Below are 22565 nucleotides of genomic sequence, written 5' to 3'. Positions count from 1 at the left end.
GCAGGGTTTGCAAAGGGACCCCACAGCTTCAGTCTGGCTCCTGCTGAGCTCATCTCCACCTTTCCAGCCTTCCCAGCTCTCAGCACAGCAAATATTCGTCTAAAATACAGCCCTGAGCCTGCAGAACCAGTCTAATAATTGTGCCATCTTTGTCTACCCCCTTTTTTAATAACTTCTCAGTCCTTTAACACTCATGTTTGGGAGGATTGAAGCTGTTTTCCCCAGAAAACCCAAGCATTGGTTTCTTTCCTCCCAGTTGATTGTGTTTATTGGAGCCCACAGCAGTGAGCAGGATCTTCCTGAGCCCTCCAGCTCTGTGTGCAGAACTTGCTGGGGACTCAGCAGTTATTGAAAAGAGTGCAGGGTTTGTGTTGGTTATTAAACCAACTCTTCAGAGCTGGGCTCTCATGCTTGGGGACTGGCTAGGAAATGGCTCAGGGTTCCCCAGGGAGGCGTGACTGGCACTGGGGTTGGCCCATGGAGCTGGGCAGGGCAATCCCCTGTCTCAAAACTGCCTTTTTTCAGCTTAAAGGAAAAAAAAAACAACAAGAGCAGGGTGCCCAGAGCAGCTGGGGCTGCCCCTGGATCCCTGGCAGTGCCCAAGCCAGGCTGGACAGGGCTTGGAGCAGCCTGGGACAGGGGAAGGTGTCCCTGCCATGGCAGGGGTGGCACTGGGTGATTTTTCAGGTCCCTTCCAACCCAAGCATTCTGTGATCCTGTGATTCTCCTAAAGCCCTCAGAGCCCAGGGGAAGCCTGATGGCTGCCCAAAGTGAGATCCTCCCTGTGGGACAGCCAGGACAATCTGTGTGTGCTGGGCAATGTTCACTGCCCAGACCTTCCCTAAAACTTCCTGGCTGCTTGCAAGAAAGTGCAAATCACTCCTGGGGTGGATTTTTGTCTTCCCATGTAATGCTGCTGATTCAGACTTCAAATTCTTAGAAACAGAATGGTTTGGGTTGGAAGGGACCTGAAAAATCATCTTATGGGCAGGGACAACTCCCACTGTCCCAGGTGCTCCCAGCCCCATCCAGCCTGGCCTTGGGCACTGCCAGGGATGCAGGGGCAGCCCCAGCTGCTCTGGGCACCTGTGCCAGGGCCTGCCCACCCTCATAGGGAACAATTTCTTCCCCAAACTGGCCCTGTTTCAGTTCAAAACCATTCCCCTGTGTGCTGTCACAACAGACCCTACTCAAGAGTTTTGTCCCCATCAAGTTCCAAAAATTTTCTGTGCTGCTCCCTTGCAAGTGGCAAGAAAGATGTTTGAGCATGAAAGGTTTGGGATGAAAGCAGCAAGGGCAACCTCCAAAAAGCAGTGAGGTCAGGGCTGGGCTTTGCCCTGCACAAGAGTACCTGAGATGGTTAAAAACACATGGACAAGGTGCACCCACTCACACTGGAACTCCACAGGCTGGACCATCCATCCAGGTTCCTGGTGCTTTTTCCAATACCCCAACTGCCAAATTTGCCCCAAACCTGGCAGGGACCAGCTTTGTCCCTGTGCTGTGTGCTGGAGATCCCTGCAGGATGTCAAACCTCCAAGCTGGAAAAACCTGTGATGGTGTTCTGGGTGGAGATGTGGGCAGGACAGAAAACCCCAGGGTAGAAACCCCACAATAGAAATTCCCATCTCCCCTCCTGTGAGCAAACATGATGAGAGGGACAGAAGAGTGTGACAGTGCTCACAGGGGTCCCAGGATGAGGGAAGAGATGAGGATCTCACTCCATGTTTCAGAAGGTCTAAAATTTATTATTTTATATTATATTATTATTATTATTTTATATATATAATATATAAAACAATATATTAATTTTTATATATTAATCTATAAAATATATATATTAATTTATATATATTATTATTTTATTTTATAAAATGTATTATTTTATTATATATATTATATTAAAACTATACTAAAAGAATAGAAGAAAGGATTTCATCAGATGCACCTGTTGCATTCCACAGCAGCAGATAACTATTGTTTGCATTTTGTTCCTGAGGCCTCTCAGCTTCTCAGGAGGAAAAATCCCAAGGAAATTATTTTCCATAAAAGATGTGTGTGACAGAAGAGCCAGGCTGCTGCTGTCACAGTGACACAAAGAGCTCCTGCAGGACACAGAGGGGCTGGGTTTGCTCTCTGCTCTCCCTTCTCCTGCTGTGACAGTTCCTCAGTCACCCGGAGCCCCTGGGGTTTGCACCACCTGGCTCTCAATTCCCCTCTAATCTGGGAAAGGAGGCACTGACAGCAGGGAGGGGACAGCTAGCAGCACTCCAGTGCCAGCCTCGGGCTGTTCCTGGGTGGATAGCAGGATTTTTAAGGGATTCCTGCACCTTGGCAGCAGAGGGACAGCAGCATGTGACATTTCTGTCACATATTTCAGCTGAACCAGAGGCAGGGAGAGGAGTTTGCTGGCATCCATCCCCCCCCAACATGGAACACAGGCATGTGCAGCTGGGCACGGCCTGTCCTGGGGTGTGGGAGCTCATTGGGACCCTGGAGTGATCCTCACCACCCCTAAAAATGGCCCAGGGGATCCCTGAATGTCTGGGGTGCAAAGCTCAGTTAACCCTGCTGTGTTCTCTTCTCACCTGGCACTGGCACACAGGTGCCCTTGTGGGATGAAGCCCTGGGGAATCCTGGGCAGGTGCCAGGCTCCAGGGCTGTGTGGAGGCTCAGGTGGCAGGGCTGGGGTCACAGGGTGCTGGAGAGCCCAGCCTGGGTGCAGGTGATGTCCCCAGCTGCTCCTGGGGTCACTGTGCTGTGGCCTCAGTGCTGTCCCTGGGGATGGCACAGGCAGGAGGGAGGGCAGGAGGCAACGAGAGGGAAGGTTTAGATTGGATATTTGGTAGAAATTGTTCCCTCTGAGGGTGCTGAGGCCCTGGCACAGGTGCCCAGAGCAGCTGTGGGTGCCCCTGGATCCCTGGCAGTGCCCAAGGCCAGGCTGGACAGGGCTTGGAGCAGCCTGGGACAGTGGGAGGTGTCCCTGCCATGGCAGGGGTGGCACTGGATGGGCTGTAAGGTCCCGGAAGGAAGGAAGGAAGGAAGGAAGGAAGGAAGGAAGGAAGGAAGGAAGGAAGGAATCAATCAATCAATCAATCAATCAATCTTACTCCTGGCAATCTCACCCTTAAGTCTCCCTGTATCTTTGGGGGCATTTGGGACTGGGAGTGCCACTGCAATATCTCTGGAGGCTTTGGTGAGGCTGGGGGCACACCCCCCTCCACCTCTCCTGTCTGGAGCTCAGCTTCCCTTGCAAAAAACAGGGATAATCCTGATACTCTGTCCTGGATGTTCTCTGGGGTGCTGGAGGTGAAGAACCCCTTTGCACCTTCATTTATTCATGTCCAGGTATTATTCCTTGTTGCCTTTTGTCTTTTTTCCATTTCTAGCTCATCTTGTGGCAGCTGTGGGATGAGGGATGAAAGGTGAAATCAGAGCTGTGGAAATGCCCCTGCTGATGGCAGCAGTGCTTACTGGGATGTCCTGGAATGCCCAGGAATGTGTGTGTGTGCTGTATGGGTGTTTGTGACCCACAGAAACAAACCCATCTGCTCTGAGCCAGCCCTGCTGGATGTTCCAGGGTGGCTGGAGAGGCCACTGTGCCCCCAGCTGATGGCTCTGCTGGATCTCACCTGGACACACATTCCCTGCTGGAATGCAGGGATAGAGTATGAAATATTAACAGCCATGGTGAAAATGCCCTTTTCCAGTTGCTGCAGGAAGGAGGCCAGTAAGTGGTGCCAAGTGAGTGCTGTGTTTAAGAAGAAATGCCAGATAAGTGGGACAGAGTGTCGGGTCTGTCTGTCTGTCTGTGCCCCGACACGGGTAGGGCGGTTCTTGGCTGGCCCATGTTTCAAAGGACGAGTCTGGACTCTTCAGCTTTTCAATCTTCAGATTGTTTATTGTTTCTTATCTACAGAATTTTCTGTCTGCCCAACAGAGGTCTGATCTGCAAGGCAGCCAAGGGCACTCGTGACCACCCACGGGGCGGTCATGTCCTTTTATACTAAAATCTACGTACATGATATTTACCTTTATTTTCCAATACTTTTCACCCATGTTGGCAAGTGCACCTTCACCATAAACCAATCCCCAAGTGCCAACATCACCACAGGAGATGGATGACAAGAAGAAGAAAGAAGAAGGACGAGACACACCCTGATCCCTCCATCTTGTCTCCATAACCCCCCTGTACCAAAAACCTTAAAGTTTATATTTCACTCTAGTCTAAATGTGTCCCTTTTACACCCTTCACTCTAAAGTGATTCTCAAGTCCTCAAACTGCTGTTACTTCTGTGGATGGATCAAAATAAAGCCACCAAGCACTCTTGGCAACATTCCAGGATTTCTGAGACCCCCAAGGGTTCTCCTGGCATCTCTGGACATCGAGAGCGATGTGCTGAGTTCCCACAACAGAGGAGAAAGGGAGGCTGATTTCTGCAGGGGATTCCTGGCTCTGCACAGTGCAGAGCACTGTGCACAGGGCCCAGGGGGTTGTGAGACACCAGTGATGGGGCCCAAACCCTCTGAGCACTCCCCAGCCTCGGCCTTGCCTTGTCCCTGCTGCCAAATCCCTGCTGCCTGCGTGGGCAGGTGGCCCTGGAGAGCTCCATCTGCAGAGCCACCAGGGCCCCTGCCCAGCCCTGCCAGCAGCGTGGCCATCACCCTGCCTGACCCTGCCCTGGCCATCTGGTGGCCCTGTGCCACCTCCCATCAGCCCAGGCCTGTGATTGTTAAAGTAACCCCACAATCTGTGATGTTCTGATTTATTGTACCACTTCCTGTCACCTTCTGAAGTTTCTTTCCTGTTCCATAATACAAAATGCACTGCAGCAGTGAAGAGAGGAGCTGTTGTTTTTTGGCTCACAAGTCACTGTGGCTCTGGCTCCCAGCTGAGCCTTTGTTTCATTTTTAATTCTCTCAGTGGACACAGCAGAGCAAGAAGCTGCTGGGCACTGCCCCCCTGTGTCCCAAGGTGGCCCTGGGGCCATGGGAATTCCAAGGGTGACGGCATCTCTGAGATGACCCCGAGGTGTTGGAAAGTCTCTTTTCTCCAGCCAAAGAAGAAGATGGGATTCCTTGGCTCTGTTCTCAAGGTTGTTTATTTGCTCTTATCTAATACATTGTCTTTTTGACCCACTGAGATCTGTCCAACAGGTCAGGTTCAGGCACACTGACCGCCCTCAGGGCCGTGTTATCTTTTTATACTAAAAACTAGGTGTACTTTATTTACAATAATTTTCCAATACCTGTCACCTATGTTAGACAGTTTGTCTCTAATAAAGCAATGCAAAAGTGCCACCATCACAGCAGAAGATGGAGGCGAAGAAGAAGAAGAAGGAGAAAGACAGAACACGCCCAGATTCCTCCATCTTGCTTCTTGAACCCCCATTCTAAAAACCCCCAAATTCTACATTTTTACCCGGTGCTAAATTCACTATCATTCTACTCAAACTCTTGTGGCTTGTACAGCTTTGCACAAAGTTGGGAATTGTTTCCATGGGTTAAAATCGAAGGCATGGGTGTCTTTGACTCCGTGCCAAGGTCTCTGAGCCCCCTGCCAGGGTCTGGAGTCCTTCAGGGCAGTCAGAGGAATGTGCTGGGTTCTGACAGGATGGGGATGAGCTCCTGCTCTGTCCCTGCCCCCTGCAATGCAGGGTGTGTTACCCTTAGGCAAGGCTTTATAAAGCCTAAATGAATTCCTAAGTGAATGACCTGAGTGGGAGTTGCTCATCCCATGTCCAGTTTTATATGGGATTGCTGGGATCCCTGTGCCACAGCACAGCTGCAGGGAGTGTGGGGAAGGTCCCAGGAGCCAGACAAGGAGGGTGTGAAGTGGGAATGGGCAGCAGGGACCCAGAAGAGGCACAAATTCCCCTTTTCCAACCCCCTCCCCCCAACTCCATGGCAGCCAAAATCATCTTGGGAGATGCCTTAGGAGATTTCCTTCTCCAAGATCCATCTGGTACCTTCCTGCCCACACCTCACCTTCATGCAGGTCTTTTTTTTTAATAGCAAACCCACATGGGGAGGGTCCATTGGCAGCTGCAGAGCTGGCTCATGTGGCTGAGAGCCCGTGGAATTTGGGGGAAAAGAAAGTTTTATACCCCCACCCTCCCCACCTCCCACCTGAATCCCAGCATGTTCCAGCCCAGGCACAGAGGCAGCTTAACCCACATCCCTCCTCCACAGGCTGCAGGAGCTCAGCCCCTGATGGAATTGGGGTTTGCAGCTGCAAACAGCTGGCCAGAGCTTCAGGCTCATGTAAATAACACCTGGTTGGTCTGATCAGTCCCTGGGGAGCTTTGGGCTTTGCTGGTTTGGGGCTGGGGGTCGCAGCAGTGAAGCTCTGCAGTGCTGGGGTGGGAAAGCAGAGCCAGGGGTGTGTTTGATGTGAGTGCTGTGTCTGGTTCTGAGGAAGGGAACATTCCTCACCTGGAAATGGGGTGGCCAAACTTGACCAAGCTACTTCTCTTCTGTGCCAAAGTGACTGGGTGGTGTCTGCCCTACCTTCAGGAGGGCTTTGGACACAGTCCTGCAGCATCCTGGCCTCCAGGTGAGCACTGCAGGCTGCATGGTGGCTCCAAGCATGGGGAGAGGGGCTCAGCCTCTGCCCAGGGACCAGGGGAATTTCTCAGAGGTCTGCAGGAAAGGAGGGCCATGGGTGGGTAGAAAATGGGTTGGGAACTGGCCCAGACTCCAACAGATGAGGATGGAAAAGTGGGAGGGCATCCTGTAGAGGGGAAGCAGCTTAGAGGAACCAAGGGTGTCCCCATGGCATGGCCTGGGCTGGGGGAAAGAGGTGCCAGGGCAGGCTGGCTCTGCAACAAGGGAATGCAGCTGCAGGAGTCACCCATGTGGAGTCACTGCTGTGACAGTGCTGAGTCCCCAGGGACAGGAGGGCTCACAGCAGCTCTGGTGTGTCCTCAGGGCAGCAAGGCCACCCAGGGCCACCTGGCTGCAGATACCCCACAGTGTGCAGCCTCTCTGAAGGTCTGCACAGCCCCAGGCACTGCCAGCATGTCCAGCATGGAGATCCCCTGGGCTCTGCCCACACTCAGGATGGAGATTCCAGGGGGCACTGACTACCTTCAGGGTGGAGGAATGGAGATTCCAGTGAGCCCTGGGCACATTCAGGATGGAGATTCCAGTGAGCCCTGGGCACATCCAGGATGGAGATTCCAGTGAGCACTGCCCACACTCAGGATGGAGATTTCAGTGAGCCCTGGCCACATTCAGGATGGAGATTCCAGTGAGCCCTGGCCACATTCAGGATGGAGATTTCAGTGAGCACTGCCCACACTCAGGATGGAGATTCCAGGAGACACTGACTACCTTCAGGGTGGAGGAATGGATATTTCAGTGAGCCCTGGGCACACTCAGGATGGAGATTCCAGTGAGCACTGCCCACATCCAGGATGGAGATTCCAGTGAGCCCTGGGCACATTCAGGATGGAGATTCCCTGGACACTGCCCACATTCAGGATGGAGATTCCAGTGAGCCTTGGGCACATTCAGGATGGAGATTCCAGTGAGCCCTGGGCACATTCAGGATGGAGATTCCAGGGGGCACTGGGGCCACCCTGGAGCAGCCTCCAGCTGGGCTTGGTGCAGATATTCAGAATTTCTGTGAAATGAGTCCTTGAGGTTTAAGCTGGGTACCCAGAGTGACCCAAGAGCTGGGAAAAGCCTCCATTTCTCCTCATCTGCACCAGGTTCCTTTGGGACCCTCTTCCAGGTGCCACTGCAAAAATAAATTAAAATACAGAGCATTAAACAAGGGCTGATACAGGGGTGTAAGCTGGAGCACCACTTGCCAAAGGTTGAGAATTGAACTCAGTTAGATTCTTTTGAAAGTCCTGTCCTCTGGCTGTTTTTTCCCAGAGTTTTTAGGAAAACTCTGCCTGCCAGGAATTGGTTTTAAAGTAATAAAACAAAAGTATCTGGCTCTTTTAATCTGTAAGTGTGAAAGGGAAAATACAACGAGCCAGACTCAGACCACGTCTAACTTTCCTTTTTTTTTTTTTTAAGATTGGATTTAGCAGGCAGATTATTTCCAGCCTCAGTGTCAGGTTAATGGAGTGGCAGGGGTAGGAGCTAGAGGAGATTTATTGTGGAGCCACATCCTCACAGAGAAGCTCAGACTTGCAGTGTGTGCAGGGCTGTGTGAGGCCTGGCTTCAGATGGTGCCAGGGATGGAGTGTCCAGGGAAGGTGGAGCTGTGCCCTGGCAGCTGGGCACAGAGCCCTTTGCTGGGCATTGCCCAGGCTGCCAACCCCCTCTGTGGCCATGGGGCAGTGTCCTGCCATGGCCCTGCCCTGGAATTTCAGATGCTGGGATTTGGAGCAGGTGAGCCCTGGCACTGCTGCCCGTCTGTGTGGGCACCCTGGGCAGGCTGGGACCCCAGAAGGGAAAACATTGTGTTGGGGAAGATGGAACAGGAAAGCCTTATCAATATGATTGCCTGGCAAAAGATTTTGAGAATATAGAAACTATAAGTGAGATTGAAATGAAAGCAAGCTTTGAGATACCTCAGTTTCTGAACAACTGGAAAACAATGGCATGGCCAGCTGAAGGTGATCCCCTTTGGATGGAACAACACCCTCTGCTTGCAGGCAGGCCCAAGGGTCAGAGCAAACCCTGCCAGCTTGGCAGAAGGGGCCCAAAGAGGAGTTTTTAGGGTTTAAAATGTAACACAGGATGGTAATGTAATGATTCTTATAGGCTGTATGGAAATGCTGTAGGATTTGTATCTTGTACTAGATTGGTTAGTGAGAATCAGAATATTCAGCACAGAAGAAGATTTATGGTATTGGAATGGGAACCTTGCTCACTTACCCTTTTTACTCTCTTACCTTTTTTACTCCCTTACCCTTTTCCTCTCTCACCCTCTCATCCTCTCTCCCCCTCTCTTCTCTTAGGCCTGCTCTGGGCTGTGTTTGGCAGCTCCCAGCAGGGCCCTGCCCCCAGGCCCTTTGCAATAAACCCCAACTTCCAGCCCTGGCTGCAGAGATCTCTCGTGTCCGTCTGTCCTGACCATCAACCCCCATCACTCTTACACATTGGTTGGATTATGCCCTTTTCTGACCTAGAGATAGAGCAACTGAGAGGCATTTTTAAAACTTTGATTTTCTTCTTAGTCTCATGAGAAGAGTGAATTATTTATAATTTATGTCATTACAATCAGAATTTTACTATTTCTTAATTACAATACACTGTAAGTGTTCCTTGGCCTATCAGCTTTAGCTACTTCTGTCAAGTTTGAAGAATTTTCTACAAATCCATTTCCCACAAAAACCCATCCCCTGAGGAGCCAAAATGGAGCTCCCCTGGTGAAGGGTGAGGTGGGTGTGATGCTGTTCTCCCCTCTAACAGAGAAGAGAGAAGCAACCAAAGATTTTGTGTTCTGTGGGGAATCTCTGTGCAGGAGAGTACAAGGAAGGAGCAGGACTGGGGTTTTGGGAAGTCTTGGTTGCAACCCCCAAATATTGTGGCTTTTTGGCAGGCTCAGCCTGCCAGGGTAGGAGTGTAGGAAAGGGAACTCCATGTCTGGGGGCTCAGCAAAGCTGGAACATCCCACACTGCCCTGTCAGTGCCTGGGGCAGGCTGGGCTGGGAACAGCAGAGAGGGGGGACAGGGTCCACAGGGGCTGCACCAGGGCAGGCAGGCAGGCACTCATCATTAGCAATACCAGGCAGGAATTAAAGCACAGATGCTCAAATGCACATTTGCTCTTCAGGCCCAGGCTCAGAAGTGGCCCCACAAATGTGGTGCAGAGGCAGCACGTGCAAACAATCACCCCTAGTTATGAACAGCTGCATTTTGAACCCGAGGCAGTAGGAATGTTGGATTGCTAAAGGCCAGCAAAGCAGAGGCAATGCTGCAATCAGGAGGTGGAAGCAGGGTGTTCCTTGAAGCCTTCCTGCTCTCCTGCCTTTCACTCTGGCTGTCCCTGCTTTATTCTGAAAGGGTGCAATGGCACCAGCTGTCCCCACCTTGGACCAGGCTGCTCAGACTTGGGGCCCAGAGAGCCAAAACCCCAAAGCCAGGCAGTGCCAGGGCAGGGGCTGGGGCCACCAGGCAGGGGACACCAGGCCCTGTGGTAGCAGCACAACCCCTGTGCCAGGCTTGGGGACCTCCAGGAGTTGTGGACACCCTGGTGGTGCTGCCCTTGGGATGGGGACACCTGTGCTTGCTGCTGGAAGGGGCTGGGGAAGAGCAGCACCTCCATGTGCATCACAGAACACCTAGCACAGCCCCTGGGTCAGTCCCAGAGCCTGTGTGTGCAGCACATCAGGATCCCAAACATCCCTGTGGCTCTGGAAGGTGGGAACCAAGCTGGTCTCTGCACAGCTGGGGGTTCTGCTGGAGCTGGAGCAGACAGGTCACAGTGCCTTGGGTTCCACATGATTTCAGCCCTGTCCCTCCTGTTCAGAGGGCAATCCTGTCCCAGTGCTGCCCGGGGAGGAGCCTGTCCTGCCTGGCAGCCACGGGAAGGGGTTGGAGTGGCTCCCAGCTGCTGTGATGGTGATTTCCAGGCTAACAGTGACACCTCCTGTTTGCACAAAGCCCGGCGTGCAGGCAGTGCAGTGCAGGTGCCAGCAGGAGCACGTGGGCTGATCACTGCTTACATCTCTTCACTTATATCCAGAAATCCCAAGTCCCCTTCCAGGTGTGAGTGTGGCCTCACAGGGACAAATCCATCCCTGTGCTGGTGAGGGCTGGGCTGGGAAGTGGCAGGGGAATGCCTGGAAAAGTGGGCATGAACCAAGGTGCTGGATGCAGACTGCTTCACAAAGAGTTCTTTGAATTGTGGTTTAGCATAGACAGGTAAAAGCTTTAGTATGACAGCATTAAAGCTTTCACTTAGATGTGAAATGGATTTAAATCTTGGTTTCTCCCCTAAAAGCAACCTTAGAATCACAGAATACCTTGAGCTGGAAGGGACCCCACAGGCATCATTAAGTTCAGCTCCTGGCCCTGCACAGAACCAGGGGTCAGCCCGATCAAATGATTTCCAGAATCAAGAATTTGGATTGAATTGAAAATAGATTGAATTTAGGATCGGCTGTGCCAGCGGTCTCCCAAAACCCAGGGGCTCCCAAAGATGGGATCTGAGGAGCCGCTTCTGAGAGCTTTGCCCCCCACCCTTTTCTCTGTGAATTCCTCCTCACACCCTTCCTCCTCTCCACCTCTCCTTGCAGGCATCCAAGATGTCCTTGAAGGTGCAGACCAGCAACATCACCAACAAGAATGACCCCAAGTCCATCAACTCGCGGGTGTTCATCGGCAACCTGAACACGGCGGTGGTGAAGAAGTCGGATGTGGAGACCATCTTCTCCAAGTACGGCCGCGTGGTCGGCTGCTCCGTGCACAAGGGCTACGCCTTCGTGCAGTACTCCAACGAGCGGCACGCGCGCGCCGCCGTGCTGGGCGAGAACGGCCGCGTGCTGGCCGGCCAGAGCCTGGGTGAGTGAGGGACACAGCCAGGGCCTGGCTCAACATGGCCACCAGCCCAGGGAGGGCTGGCCTGGCTGGGGCTGTGCTTGGCCTTTTTATCCCCAGCAGTCTCTGTGAGGGCTGGCCTGGCTTGGGCTGTGCTTGGCCTTTTTATCCCCAGCAGCCCCTGTGAGGGCTGGGCTGGGCTGGGCTGGGCTGGCTTGGGCTGTGCTTGGCCTTTATCTCCAGCAGCCCCTGTGAGGGCTGTGCTGGCTTGGGCTGTGCTTGGCCTTTTTATCCCCAGCAGCCCCTGTGAGGGCTGGGCTGGGCTGTGGCCTTTTTATCCCCAGCAGCCCCTGTGAGGGCTGGGCTGGGCTGTGGCCTTTCCCCTGTAGCCCACTGAGAGGGCTGTGCTGGCTTGGGCTGTGCTTGGCCTTTTTATCCCCAGCAGTCTCTGTGAGGGCTGGCCTGGCTTGGGCTGTGCTTGGCCCTTTTATCTCCAGCAGCCCCTGTGAGGGCTGGGCTGGGCTGTGGCCTTTCCCCTGTAGCCCGCTGGGAGGGCTGGCCTGGCTGTGGCTGTGCTTGGGCTTTATATCCCCAGCAGCTCCTGTGAGGGGCTGGGCTGGGCTGGGCTGGGTTGGGCTGTGCTTGGCCTTTTTATCCCCAGCAGCCCCTGTGAGGGCTGGGCTGGGCTGGGCTGTGCTTGGCCTTTATCTCCAGCAGCCCCTGCAAGGGCTGGGCTGGGCTGTGGCCTTTCCCCTGTAGCCCACTGAGAGGGCTGTGCTGGGTTGGGCTGTGCTTGGCCTTTTTATCTCCAGCAGCCCCTGTGAGGGCTGGGCTGGGCTGGCTTGGGCTGTGCTTGGCCTTTTTATCCCCAGCAGCCCCTGTGAGGACTGGGCTGGGCTGGGCTGGGCTGTGCTGTGGCCTTTCCCCTGTAGCCCGCTGGGAGGGCTGGTCTGGGTTGGGCTGTGCTTGGCCTTTATCTCCAGCAGCCCCTGTGAGGGCTGGGCTGTGCTGTGGCCTTTCCCCTGTAGCCCACTGAGAGGGCTGGGCTGGGCTGTGGCATTTCCCCTATAGCCCGCTGGGAGGGCCGTGCTGGCTTGGGCTGTGCTTGGCCTTTATCTCCAGCAGCCCCTGTGAGGGCTGGGCTGGGCTGGGCTGTCCTGTGGCCTTTTTCCCCAGTAGCCTGCTGGGTGAGCTGTGCTGTGGTTTTTGTCCCCAGTAGCCCACTGGGTGGGCTGTCCTATGGCCTTTGTCCCCACCAGCCTGTTGGGAGGGCTGTCCTGTGGCTGTGCTGTGGCCTTTCCCCCCAGTAGCCTGCTGGGTGGGCTCTGCTGTGTCTGTCCTGTGGCCATTTTCCCTGGTAGCCTGCTGGGAGGGCTATGGTGTGCTGTGCTGTGGCCTTTTCCCCATTAGCCCCCTGGGAGGGCTGTGCTGTGCTGTGCTGTGGCCTTTGTCCCCAGTACCCTGCTGGGTGGGCTGATCTGTGCTCTCTCCCCCTAGCAGCCTGCTGGGTGAGCTGTGCTGTGGCCTTTTTCCCCAGTACCCTGCTGGGTGGGCTCTGCTGTGTCTGTCCTGTGGCCTTTCCCCCTAGCAGCCCTCTGGGAGGGCTGTGCTGTGGCCTTTGTCCCCAGTACTTGCTGAGTGGGCTGTCCTGTAGCCTTTTCTGCCAGTACACACTGGGTGAGCTGTGCTATGGCCTTTTTCCCCATTTTTGGAAATGAAACTTGAGATAATTTTAGGAAGGAGGTGGTATTTTGAGGGTTGGTCTCCTTCTCCAAGCAGCAGCTGACAGGATGAGAGGATTGAATTTTGTTAGTAAGTTTGTGGATAACACTTAAACTGGAATTGTGTGTCCATCTGTTGGAGGGTAGGAGGGCTCTGCAGAGAGACTTGGAACACTTGGATGGATGAGCACAGTCTAACAGGATGAAGTTTAATAAGTCCAAGTGCCCAGTCCTGCATTTTGGCCACAATAACCCCTGCAGTGCTCTGGGCTGGGGACAGAGTGGCTGGACAGTGCCCAGGCACAAAGGGACCTGGGGGTGCTGGTCAGCAGTGACTGACCACGAGCCAGCAGAGTGCCCTGGGGGCCAAGAAGGCCAAGGGCTCCTGGCCTGGATCAGGAATGGTGTGGCCAGCAGGAGCAGGGAGGTCACTGTGCCCCTGCACTGGGCACTGCTGGGGACACACCCTGAGTGCTGTGCCCAGCTCTGGGCCCTGAGGGTGGGAAGGGTTGAGAACTCGAGCACCAGAGGGGGAAATGAGGCTGGAGAGGGGCTGGAAACACAAACCCTGTGAGTGAGGAAGCCCTGAGGGAGTTGGGGGTGCTCAGCCTGGAGAAAAGGAGACTCAGGGCTGCCCTCATCACTCTCACAGCTCCTGAAAGGTGCCTGTGCTCAGCTGGGCTGGGCTCTTTCTCCAGCAGCACTGACACAACCAGAGCACACAGCCTCGAGCTGCACCAAGGGAAATACAGGCTGGAGATTGGGAAAAAGTTTTTCACAGAAAGAGTGAGAAAGTTCTGGAATGGCTGCCCAGGGAGGTGGTGGAGTCCCCATGCCTGGGTGTGTTTAACAAAGCCTGGATGTGGCACTGGGGGCCAGGGTTGAGTTGAGGGCTTGGGGCTGGGTTGGACTCGATGGTCTTGAAGGTCTCTCCCAACCTGGTCATTCTGGGAATTCTGTGACTATAAAGGGGATTTTTATTTGAAGGATTTTAGGGGCAGTTATGGAAAGATGTCCATAAAAGGCCACCCTCACAGGGGTGAGTACATTTTTATAGGTTTTAGGAAATTAGCATAATTGATAAAAAGCACCAATTAGCAGCACAAGTGGTGAGGCAATTCCCCCCCAGGTCAAGCCCCTTCTCTGGAGTCCCCCCTTGGCACTGGCTGTGCTCTGTCCATGGAATGCATCTCCAAGAGTTGCTCATGGCCTTGGTTCCCAGGAAGAACCAAGGCACCACTGGGGTCCTGAACCCCTCAGGGCTTGGAGCTCTGGCACTTGGTTTGTCCTTCTGCCTAAGGAAAGGCCTTGGAAAATGACTGGGAAAATCAGTCACTAATACAGTAGGTGACAGAGCTACAAATACATGGGCAAGGAATACAGAGAAGATATCAAAGAACTAAAGGAAAACCCAAGCAGCATCAGTCCCATGGGGGATGGTGCAGGGATGGCTCAGTCCCAGTCAGACTGGGATGCTGGATCTGCAGAGGGGGTCAGAGCTGACCCAGTGATGGCCCAGCAGGCCCAGAGTGACAGGGCAGGGTCAGCAGGAGCCAGGCACAGAGCTGGAGAACAGCATTCCAACAGCAGCCCCCAGCAGGGCCTGAAGGCTCCCAGCTCCCCTGTGGGATGGGATCCAGGCACATGAGACATTGTGGCCCAAAATTTCAGCTCTGGGCTGTGATTGTACCAGCCAAACAGCAAAAGCAGAGTTCTGGATCATCCCAGGGCCTTGTCCTGGACCTGCTGGGGAAGAACAAGGGGGGGAAAGACATTGCCTGGTATCAAAGACATGGATAGGACAAGAGGAATGGCTTCCCACTGCCAGAGGAAGGGATGGATGGGATATTGGGAAGGAATTCTTGCCCGTGAGGGAGCTGAGGCCTTGGCACAGATGCCCAGAGCAGCTGGGGCTGCCCCTGGATCCCTGGCAGTGCCCAAGGCCAGGCTGGACAGGGCTGGGAGCACCTGGGACAGTGGGAGGTGTCCCTGTCATGGCAGGGGTGGCACTGGATGGGCTTTAAGGACCCTGCCACCCCAACCTATTGTGTGTTTCAGTGATTGCCTTCAGGAGCAGCCTTACCCTCAGCCTGTCAGGAGAGCTGATCTCCAGGCCAGCTCAGCCTGCCTTCAGCCAGCAGCTGTGAAACGAGGGAACTGCCCCCAGTCTGCACTGCTGGGGCATGAGAACTAACAAGCAAATCCCCCCAGCTGCATCTTGGCTTTTTCAGATTGCTCTGAGGTGTCACCAGCTCCAAGCTGAGAATTGGAACTGGGGAGAGGATTTTTAATGAGAAATAGTGATTTTTAATGAGAAATGGTGGTTTCCAAGCCTGCTGCAGCAATGTTCACCCAGGAAAGCAATTTGCAGCCCATTCCCACCCTGCTGCTGGCACAGTCTGACATGGGAAGTTGTGCTGAGGCCATGCTGCTTCCTCTGAGGTTTATCCAGATACCAGAAACTTCTGCTCACTTCTCTTGAGCTCCAGAGAGCGGAGCTACAGCCCTGGCAGAGCTCAGCCTGCCAGGAATGCTTCCAGCCCAGATGTTGCCCACATGTGCAGCCTGAGATAGGATGGAGAGGGCCTGGGGGAGCCCAGGAGCTCCTTGTGGTGCTCCAGACAGAGGAGATGTGGCCCAGAGACAGGGAGTACCTGCTCACTTAGCTGAATAGAGAGATGAAAGGTTTGCTGTGGGGAAAACCTCCTCTCAGAAAACCTCTGATCTCTGCTGGTCCCAAAGGCCTGGAATTCCAGGAGGAGGCAAAAGGACTGTGTGATAGCTGGGTGTCTGTTCATGTCCTGGACAAGGTGCAAACTCAGCTGCCTTTGATCTGCCCCTTGTGGGCCAAGCTGAGCACAGGAGAGCTCCTCAGGCTGTTCCTGGCAGGAGTGAGCTCTGGGATGTTCCTTTAGCAGGAGTGAGCTCTGGGATGTTCCCCTGGCAGGAGTGAGCTCTGGGATGTTCCCTTTAGCAGGAGTGAGCTCTGGGATGTTCCCTTTGCAGGAGTGAGCTCTGGGATGTTCCCTTTAGCAGGAGTGAGCTCTGGGATGTTCTCCTGGCAGGAGTGAGCTCTGGGATGTTCCCTTTAGCAGGAGTGAGCTCTGGGATGTTCCCCTGGCAGGAGTGAGCTCTGGGATGTTCTCCTGGCAGGAGTGAGCTCTGGGATGTTCCCTTTAGCAGGAGTGAGCTCTGGGATGTTCCTTTAGCAGGAGTGAGCTCTGGGATGTTCCCTTTGCAGGAGTGAGCTCTGGGATGTTCCTTTAGCAGGAGTGAGCTCTGGGATGTTCTCCTGGCAGGAGTGAGCTCTGGGATGTTCCCTTTAGCAGGAGTGAGCTCTGGAATGTTCCCTTTAGCAGGAGTGAGCTCTGGGATGTTTTCCTGGCAGGAGTGAGCTCTGGGATGTTCCTTTAGCAGGAGTGAGCTCTGGGATGTTCCCTTTAGCAGGAGTGAGCTCTGGGATGTTCCCTTTGCAGGATTGAGCTCTGGGATGTTCCCTTTAGCAGGAGTGAGCTCTGGGATGTTCCCTTTAGCAGGAGTGAGCTCTGGGATGTTTTCCTGGCAGGAGTGAGCTCTGGAATGTTCCCTTTGCCAGGAGTGAGCTCTGGGATGTTCCCTTTAGCAGGAGTGAGCTCTGGGATGTTCCCTTTAGCAGGAGTGAGCTCTGGGATGTTTTCCTGGCAGGAGTGAGCTCTGGGATGTTCCTTTAGCAGGAGTGAGCTCTGGGATGTTTTCCTGGCAGGAGTGAGCTCTGGGATGTTCCTTTAGCAGGAGTGAGCTCTGGGATGTTCCCTTTAGCAGGAGTGAGCTCTGGGATGTTCCCTTTGCAGGATTGAGCTCTGGGATGTTCCCTTTAGCAGGAGTGAGCTCTGGGATGTTCCCTTTAGCAGGAGTGAGCTCTGGGATGTTTTCCTGGCAGGAGTGAGCTCTGGAATGTTCCCTTTGCCAGGAGTGAGCTCTGGGATGTTCCCTTTAGCAGGAGTGAGCTCTGGGATGTTCCCTTTAGCAGGAGTGAGCTCTGGGATGTTTTCCTGGCAGGAGTGAGCTCTGGGATGTTCCTTTAGCAGGAGTGAGCTCTGGGATGTTCCCTTTAGCAGGAGTGAGCTCTGGGATGTTCCCTTTGCAGGATTGAGCTCTGGGATGTTCCCTTTAGCAGGAGTGAGCTCTGGGATGTTCCCTTTAGCAGGAGTGAGCTCTGGGATGTTCCCTTTGCCAGGAGTGAGCTCTGGGATGTTCCTTTAGCAGGAGTGAGCTCTGGGATGTTCCCTTTGCAGGAGTGAGCTCTGGGATGTTCCCCTGGCAGGAGTGAGCTCTGGGATGTTCCCTTTAGCAGGAGTGAGCTCTGGGATGTTCCCTTTGCCAGGAGTGAGCTCTGGGGTGTTCCCTTTGCCAGGAGTGAGCTCTGGGATGTTCCCTTTGCCAGGAGTGAGCTCTGGGATGTTCCCTTTGCCAGGAGTGAGCTCTGGGATGTTCCCTTTAGCAGGAGTGAGCTCTGGGATGTTCCTTTAGCAGGAGTGAGCTCTGGGATGTTCCCTTTAGCAGGAGTGAGCTCTGGGATGTTCCCTTTAGCAGGAGTGAGCTCTGGAATGTTCCCTTTGCCAGGAGTGAGCTCTGGGATGTTCCCTTTAGCAGGAGTGAGCTCTGGGGTGTTCCTTTAGCAGGAGTGAGCTCTGGGATGTTCCCTTTGCCAGGAGTGAGCTCTGGGATGTTCCCTTTAGCAGGAGTGAGCTCTGGGATGTTCCCTTTAGCAGGAGTGAGCTCTGGAATGTTCTCTTTGCAGGAGTGAGCTCTGGGATGTTCCCTTTGCAGGAGTGAGCTCTGGGATGTTCCCTTTAGCAGGAGTGAGCTCTGGGATGTTCCCTTTAGCAGGAGTGAGCTCTGGGATGCTCCCCTGGCAGGAAAACCCAGCACAGAGGAGCTGTGGTGAGACAATCAAGGCTGGAAGCCTTTCTCTCAGTAGAGGATGGCTGTGTAGGAATGTGGGGAGGGAGGACAGGCTGGGGCTGCCAGGGGACATTGCAGCCATCCTGCTGAGGGGAATGTCCCTGCAGGTCCTGGCAGCCTCTGGGGTGCCTTCTGCACACACCCCAGCCCCTGCAGGAGGCAGCTGCCCTAGGGAGGCACTGGAAGCTGGATCCCACCATCCCCTGCCACGTGGCCTGGAAAAGCACAGGTTCTCCCTGAGTGTGGGAACAGGTGCCTGGGGATGAGCAGGAGGGATCAGGGCTGCCTTGGGTGGGCAGATGGAGTCAGTGATGCAGAGGAGGGAGCCAGAATGGGAATGAGATGCAAAATCTGTCCAGGCTGATGTTCCTGCTGAGCTCTTGTCTCTCTTTTTTCACTCTCAAGGGAATCCTGTGGGATCTGACTGCCCATCACCACCATAGCTGAGAGTATGAATTCCCTGCTGTTGTGAGGGGCCAGCAAGGGCTCCACAGGGCTCTTTGTAGCAGTGGGGACCAGCAAATGGTCTTGGTTTGAAAAGACAGGTGTCTGCTAAGGAAGGCAGGAGCCTCCCCTGAAATGGAGAATGCAAAGCCCCTCCCTCTGAATTATTATAATTTTGAAATTAAGGGGCTCTCAGGCAAAGATATGGGAGTAGGTATAACAGCTGTTTATTAGGGAAGAAAATTAAAATAAAAAACAAATGCAGTAATGCAAACCAACCCTGCCAGAGTGAGAGCAGGCCCTGTCCCCTGTGTGTCAGGGGGTGGCACAGCCCCATCCCATGGGGGCTCAGCCCTCCTGCAGTGCCAGCTGTGGCTCTGCTGGAGCAGGGATCCTGCACAAGGGGGGAGTTTTCCTCTGCAGCTCCAGGGCTGCTGCAGATGGGCCTGGGCTCCCTCTGGCCATGCAGGGCAGCAGAAGCTGCTCCTCTGGCAATGCACTGGGCAAAGGCTGCTGGGCTGGGCCAGGCTCCCATTGGATCCAGGTAGGAATGCTTGGCTCCTGCCCTGGGCAATGCAGCATCTCCCCATGGGATGCTGGAATTGGATCAGCCCTGCAGGGACACTCAGTGGCCATGGACAGCAGAGATCTCCTGCAGGGAGGATTGGCTGGGGCAGAGATCAAGAAAAAACTGCCCCAAGAACAGCAGAGAACTGCCCCAGCTCTGACACATGGGGACAGAACACACAGCCCCAGCCACATCTTGTAACCCAGGACATGGAGCTGATTGTTGTCCTCTCCTCTCCTGGGCTTCCAGTGCCTCTCCCTTGGAGGGTTCCCAGCCTGGTGCTGTCAGGGCTCTCCAGCCCATGGGAGCAGTGACTGGCACCTGTGAGCTGCACCCTGGCAGCAGAAAGGGTTCAGAGCCAGGGAGCTGCAGCTGGGCAGGGCTGGGGCTCAGCAAGGCAGGACTGATCCTTTTGTTCCTTGGCAGTGCCAGCAGCCTCAGTGGCTTAGCAGGCTGTGTGGGAAATGTTCCTGCTGGCAGCAGCTGGCCCTGCACCTGCCCTGTGCCCACGTGCAGCCCTGTGTCCATCAGGCCCCCCTCAGCTGGGCAGGGCAGGGTGGAGGGAGGAGGGCAGACACAGGCTCTGATGGGAATGTGCCCCAGAGCAGTGCTCAGGGCCATGGCTGAGCCAGCCACACCACAGTGGCTGTTCAGGCTCAGAGAGAGGCCAAGCTCCAGCTTCAGCAGGAATAAAGTCTCTTGACAGACCCTAAAAGGCAGCCAAGGAGTTGCACAGCAAGGCCTGGGCAGTGGGAGTGTGTCCATGCTCCTGCAGGGCTGTGTCCTGTGTGTGCAGCCTGTGCTCAGCTCATCCAGCACTGCTGCAGCCTCCCTGTGCTCCTGCAGAGGATTTTCCAGGTTATACCTGAGTCAGCAGGATGTTCCTTTGGATCACTTTGTAGGCTCTGGATTTTGAGGGGGTGTGGACCCAGCTCTCCACATTTCCTCATCAAGTCCCTTCATAAACCATGAAAAAAACAAAAGTTTTGAATGGCCTGATGTGCTCAAAGTTGGTTGGCTGCCCCCTAAGGTGCAGGTAGCAGAAGGGAAGGCATCATTGAAGGAATTCCTTCCTGTGAGGGTGCTGAGGCCCTGGCACAGGGTGCCCAGAGCTGCTGTGGCTGCCCCTGGATCCCTGGCAGTGCCCAAGGCCAGGCTGGACAGGGCTGGGAGCAGCCTGGGACAGTGGGAGGTGTCCCTGCCCATGGTAGGAGTGGAATGGGATGGGCTTTCAGGGAAGATTTCTTCCAACCCAAACCATGCTGGGACCTTTTTCTCCACCACCTCTCTGTCCATCCCAAAGCTCAGTGGGGCAGTGTTGTCAGGGAGCTGCAGGATGTGCCCATGGGTGCACTCAGCCCCTGGTTCTCTGTGGGGACCCTCAGGGCAGCTCAGGGCACACCCCTGAGGTCCAACGTGTTCAGTAGGTGACCCAGCTGTGATGAAGAGTCTCCTGAACCCAGGCAGCCTTTTCCAGAGCACACAGGTGGGGCTCCTCCCTGTGGGATCACTGGCCTCACAGCAGCTGATGAAGAACCCCATGGACTCAGCAGCTGCTCTTTCACTCCCTCACCTTCCACTGCTTGGATTTTTTAAACATGAGGGTTTTTTTACATAAATTCTCCTTTCTCTTTATTTCTGCCATGTCTGTGGCCCATGGTTTCAGGGTGGGCTTGGCAGTGCTGGTCCACATGAGGAAATCCTGTCTTGCTCAGCTCAGATCTGACATGCCCAGAGGTCTGACAGCTCTTCATGCACACAGGACCTGAAGAACCAGCAGGGTTTAGGGCTGATTGGGAAGGCAATGGGGCATTTCCCACTGCTCCCCTATCTGAGTTCTGGCTCCACACCCGATGTTGGATTCCAGGCTCTCAGCAGCTCCATGAAATTGGCTGTGTCACTTCATTCTCACATCAGAAGCACTTTTGGCACCGTGGCCAAGGAGTGACATTCCCTCAGGGGATCAGAGGAGCTCATTCTCCCCTCCCCTGGCAGAAGATGCTGCCCTAGAGCAGCTCAGGCAGGGGCATCATGCAGAGTTTAACACAGGCAGACCCACAGCAGTGCCCAGCTGGCAGTGCCCAGCATTCCTGGTTATTCCCACAGGACCCAGGGGTGGATCCATTCAGGAATCAGCATCCTGCAGCAAGTCTGGATTCTCCCTTATCACACAAAATTCTCCCAGGAAAGCTGTCCTGGTTCTGTGTGTGTGGACAGGACCATGAGCAGGGTGCTGACTGCTCAGGGAATGGTGAGTGGCTCTGGGAAGGAACAGGAAGAGGTTTGCCAAGTGCAAGGTTTATTCATCTCCCTGTGGAGCCCCAGCAGGCCCCAGCTGTGCCAGAGGCAGGTGGCAGTGGGTGGGGGGAGCTGTTTCTCTGTGGCAGGGCTGTGTGCATCCAGCCCAGCTCCTTGGCCGTGCCTTGTCACAGCTGCGTGTCCCTTCCTTGCAGACATCAACATGGCCGGGGAGCCCAAACCCAACAGACCCAAAGGGCTGAAGAGAGCAGCCTCTGCCTTGTACAGGTAGGTGTTCACCACAGTGGGTGGGGTCTCTGGGCTGGGGTTTGCCTTCCAGCACCCCCCAACCCCTGCCCTGAGCTCCCTGCTGCCTGCCCCCAGCAGCCTGGGCACTGCTGCACACCCAGAGCTGCTCCAGGGCTCCTTCCCCTGGCAGTGCCCCTGGGGGTGTGGGAGATCTCCTGGGCATGGCCCCACCTGTGCAGGGCTTGGAGGAGGGGGAGCAAGAGGAGCAACCTCTGCAGCCAGGGAGCAGGAGTGGGCACAGAGGTGCTGGGTGTGGGGGAAAACAGGGAACAGGGACTGTTTGGGGAAGAAGGAGAGGGAAGAAAGTGGGAAGCCCTTGGGGTGCCAGCTGGAGGTGAACCAAGGAGGTGGCTGGGGGAAGTCCCAGGGGAGCCTGTTCTGAGGAGCACAGCCCAGGGAGGGGCAGGTGGGACGTGGAGAGGTCTGTGGCACATGGGGTGTGTTACAGATGCCAGTGAGCCCTCAGCTCGAGAGAATTTATCATCATTTCCACAAGTGGTAAAGATTTTCATTAAGCCCCAGATTCTGGAGTCAGGGGAATGCAGGAGAAACTCATTAAGTTCTTGCTTCTGGTTGCAGAAGGGAAAACTTGAAAAGGTATATCAGGAGTGCCCTGCAGGTTCAGGAACCCAAAACCAAATAACAAGGTTCCCAGATGTGTTTTATGTATAAATTGTCATGATTTTGATTCCAGTCTCATGCTGAGGAGACTGAGGGGCTGAGTAAGGAGTTGGAAGGTGTGAGGTTGGGAGAAAAAGACTAAAATCAGTATTGGGGCTATAGGTGGGTGTAGCAAAAGGGGAAATCATGAGAGAATCATGAGGAAATCTGGAGATTTTTCCAGAAAAAGAAGAAAAAAGTGTGAAGGGTGAAGTGAACCTTGTGATTCAGACTCA

At 54.5% G+C, this 22565-nt stretch overlaps 1 protein-coding gene across 6 annotated transcripts in view; it reads left to right on the top strand.

The window, feature by feature from the left end:
• Nucleotides 1-22565, top strand: part of RALY (RALY heterogeneous nuclear ribonucleoprotein) — a 153270-nt gene that overhangs the window by 113248 nt on the left and 17457 nt on the right. For all 6 annotated transcript variants that reach the window (XM_071446661.1, XM_071446663.1, XM_071446664.1 and 3 more), the window contains 2 exons: nt 11205-11469; nt 21576-21648. In XM_071446661.1, coding sequence (XP_071302762.1) covers nt 11214-11469; nt 21576-21648 — 329 coding nt within the window. In that variant the 5' untranslated portion in view covers nt 11205-11213. The remainder of the gene's footprint in view (nt 1-11204; nt 11470-21575; nt 21649-22565) is intronic.

Source organism: Agelaius tricolor, unplaced genomic scaffold (assembly GCF_023055355.1).
Source record: "Agelaius tricolor isolate 1412-34295 unplaced genomic scaffold, bAgeTri1.0.p SCAF_23, whole genome shotgun sequence".
NCBI classification, from domain to species: domain Eukaryota; kingdom Metazoa; phylum Chordata; class Aves; order Passeriformes; family Icteridae; genus Agelaius; species Agelaius tricolor.
The sequence above is the reverse complement of the archived record's forward strand: the minus strand, read 5'-3'. Positions and strand labels throughout refer to the sequence as shown.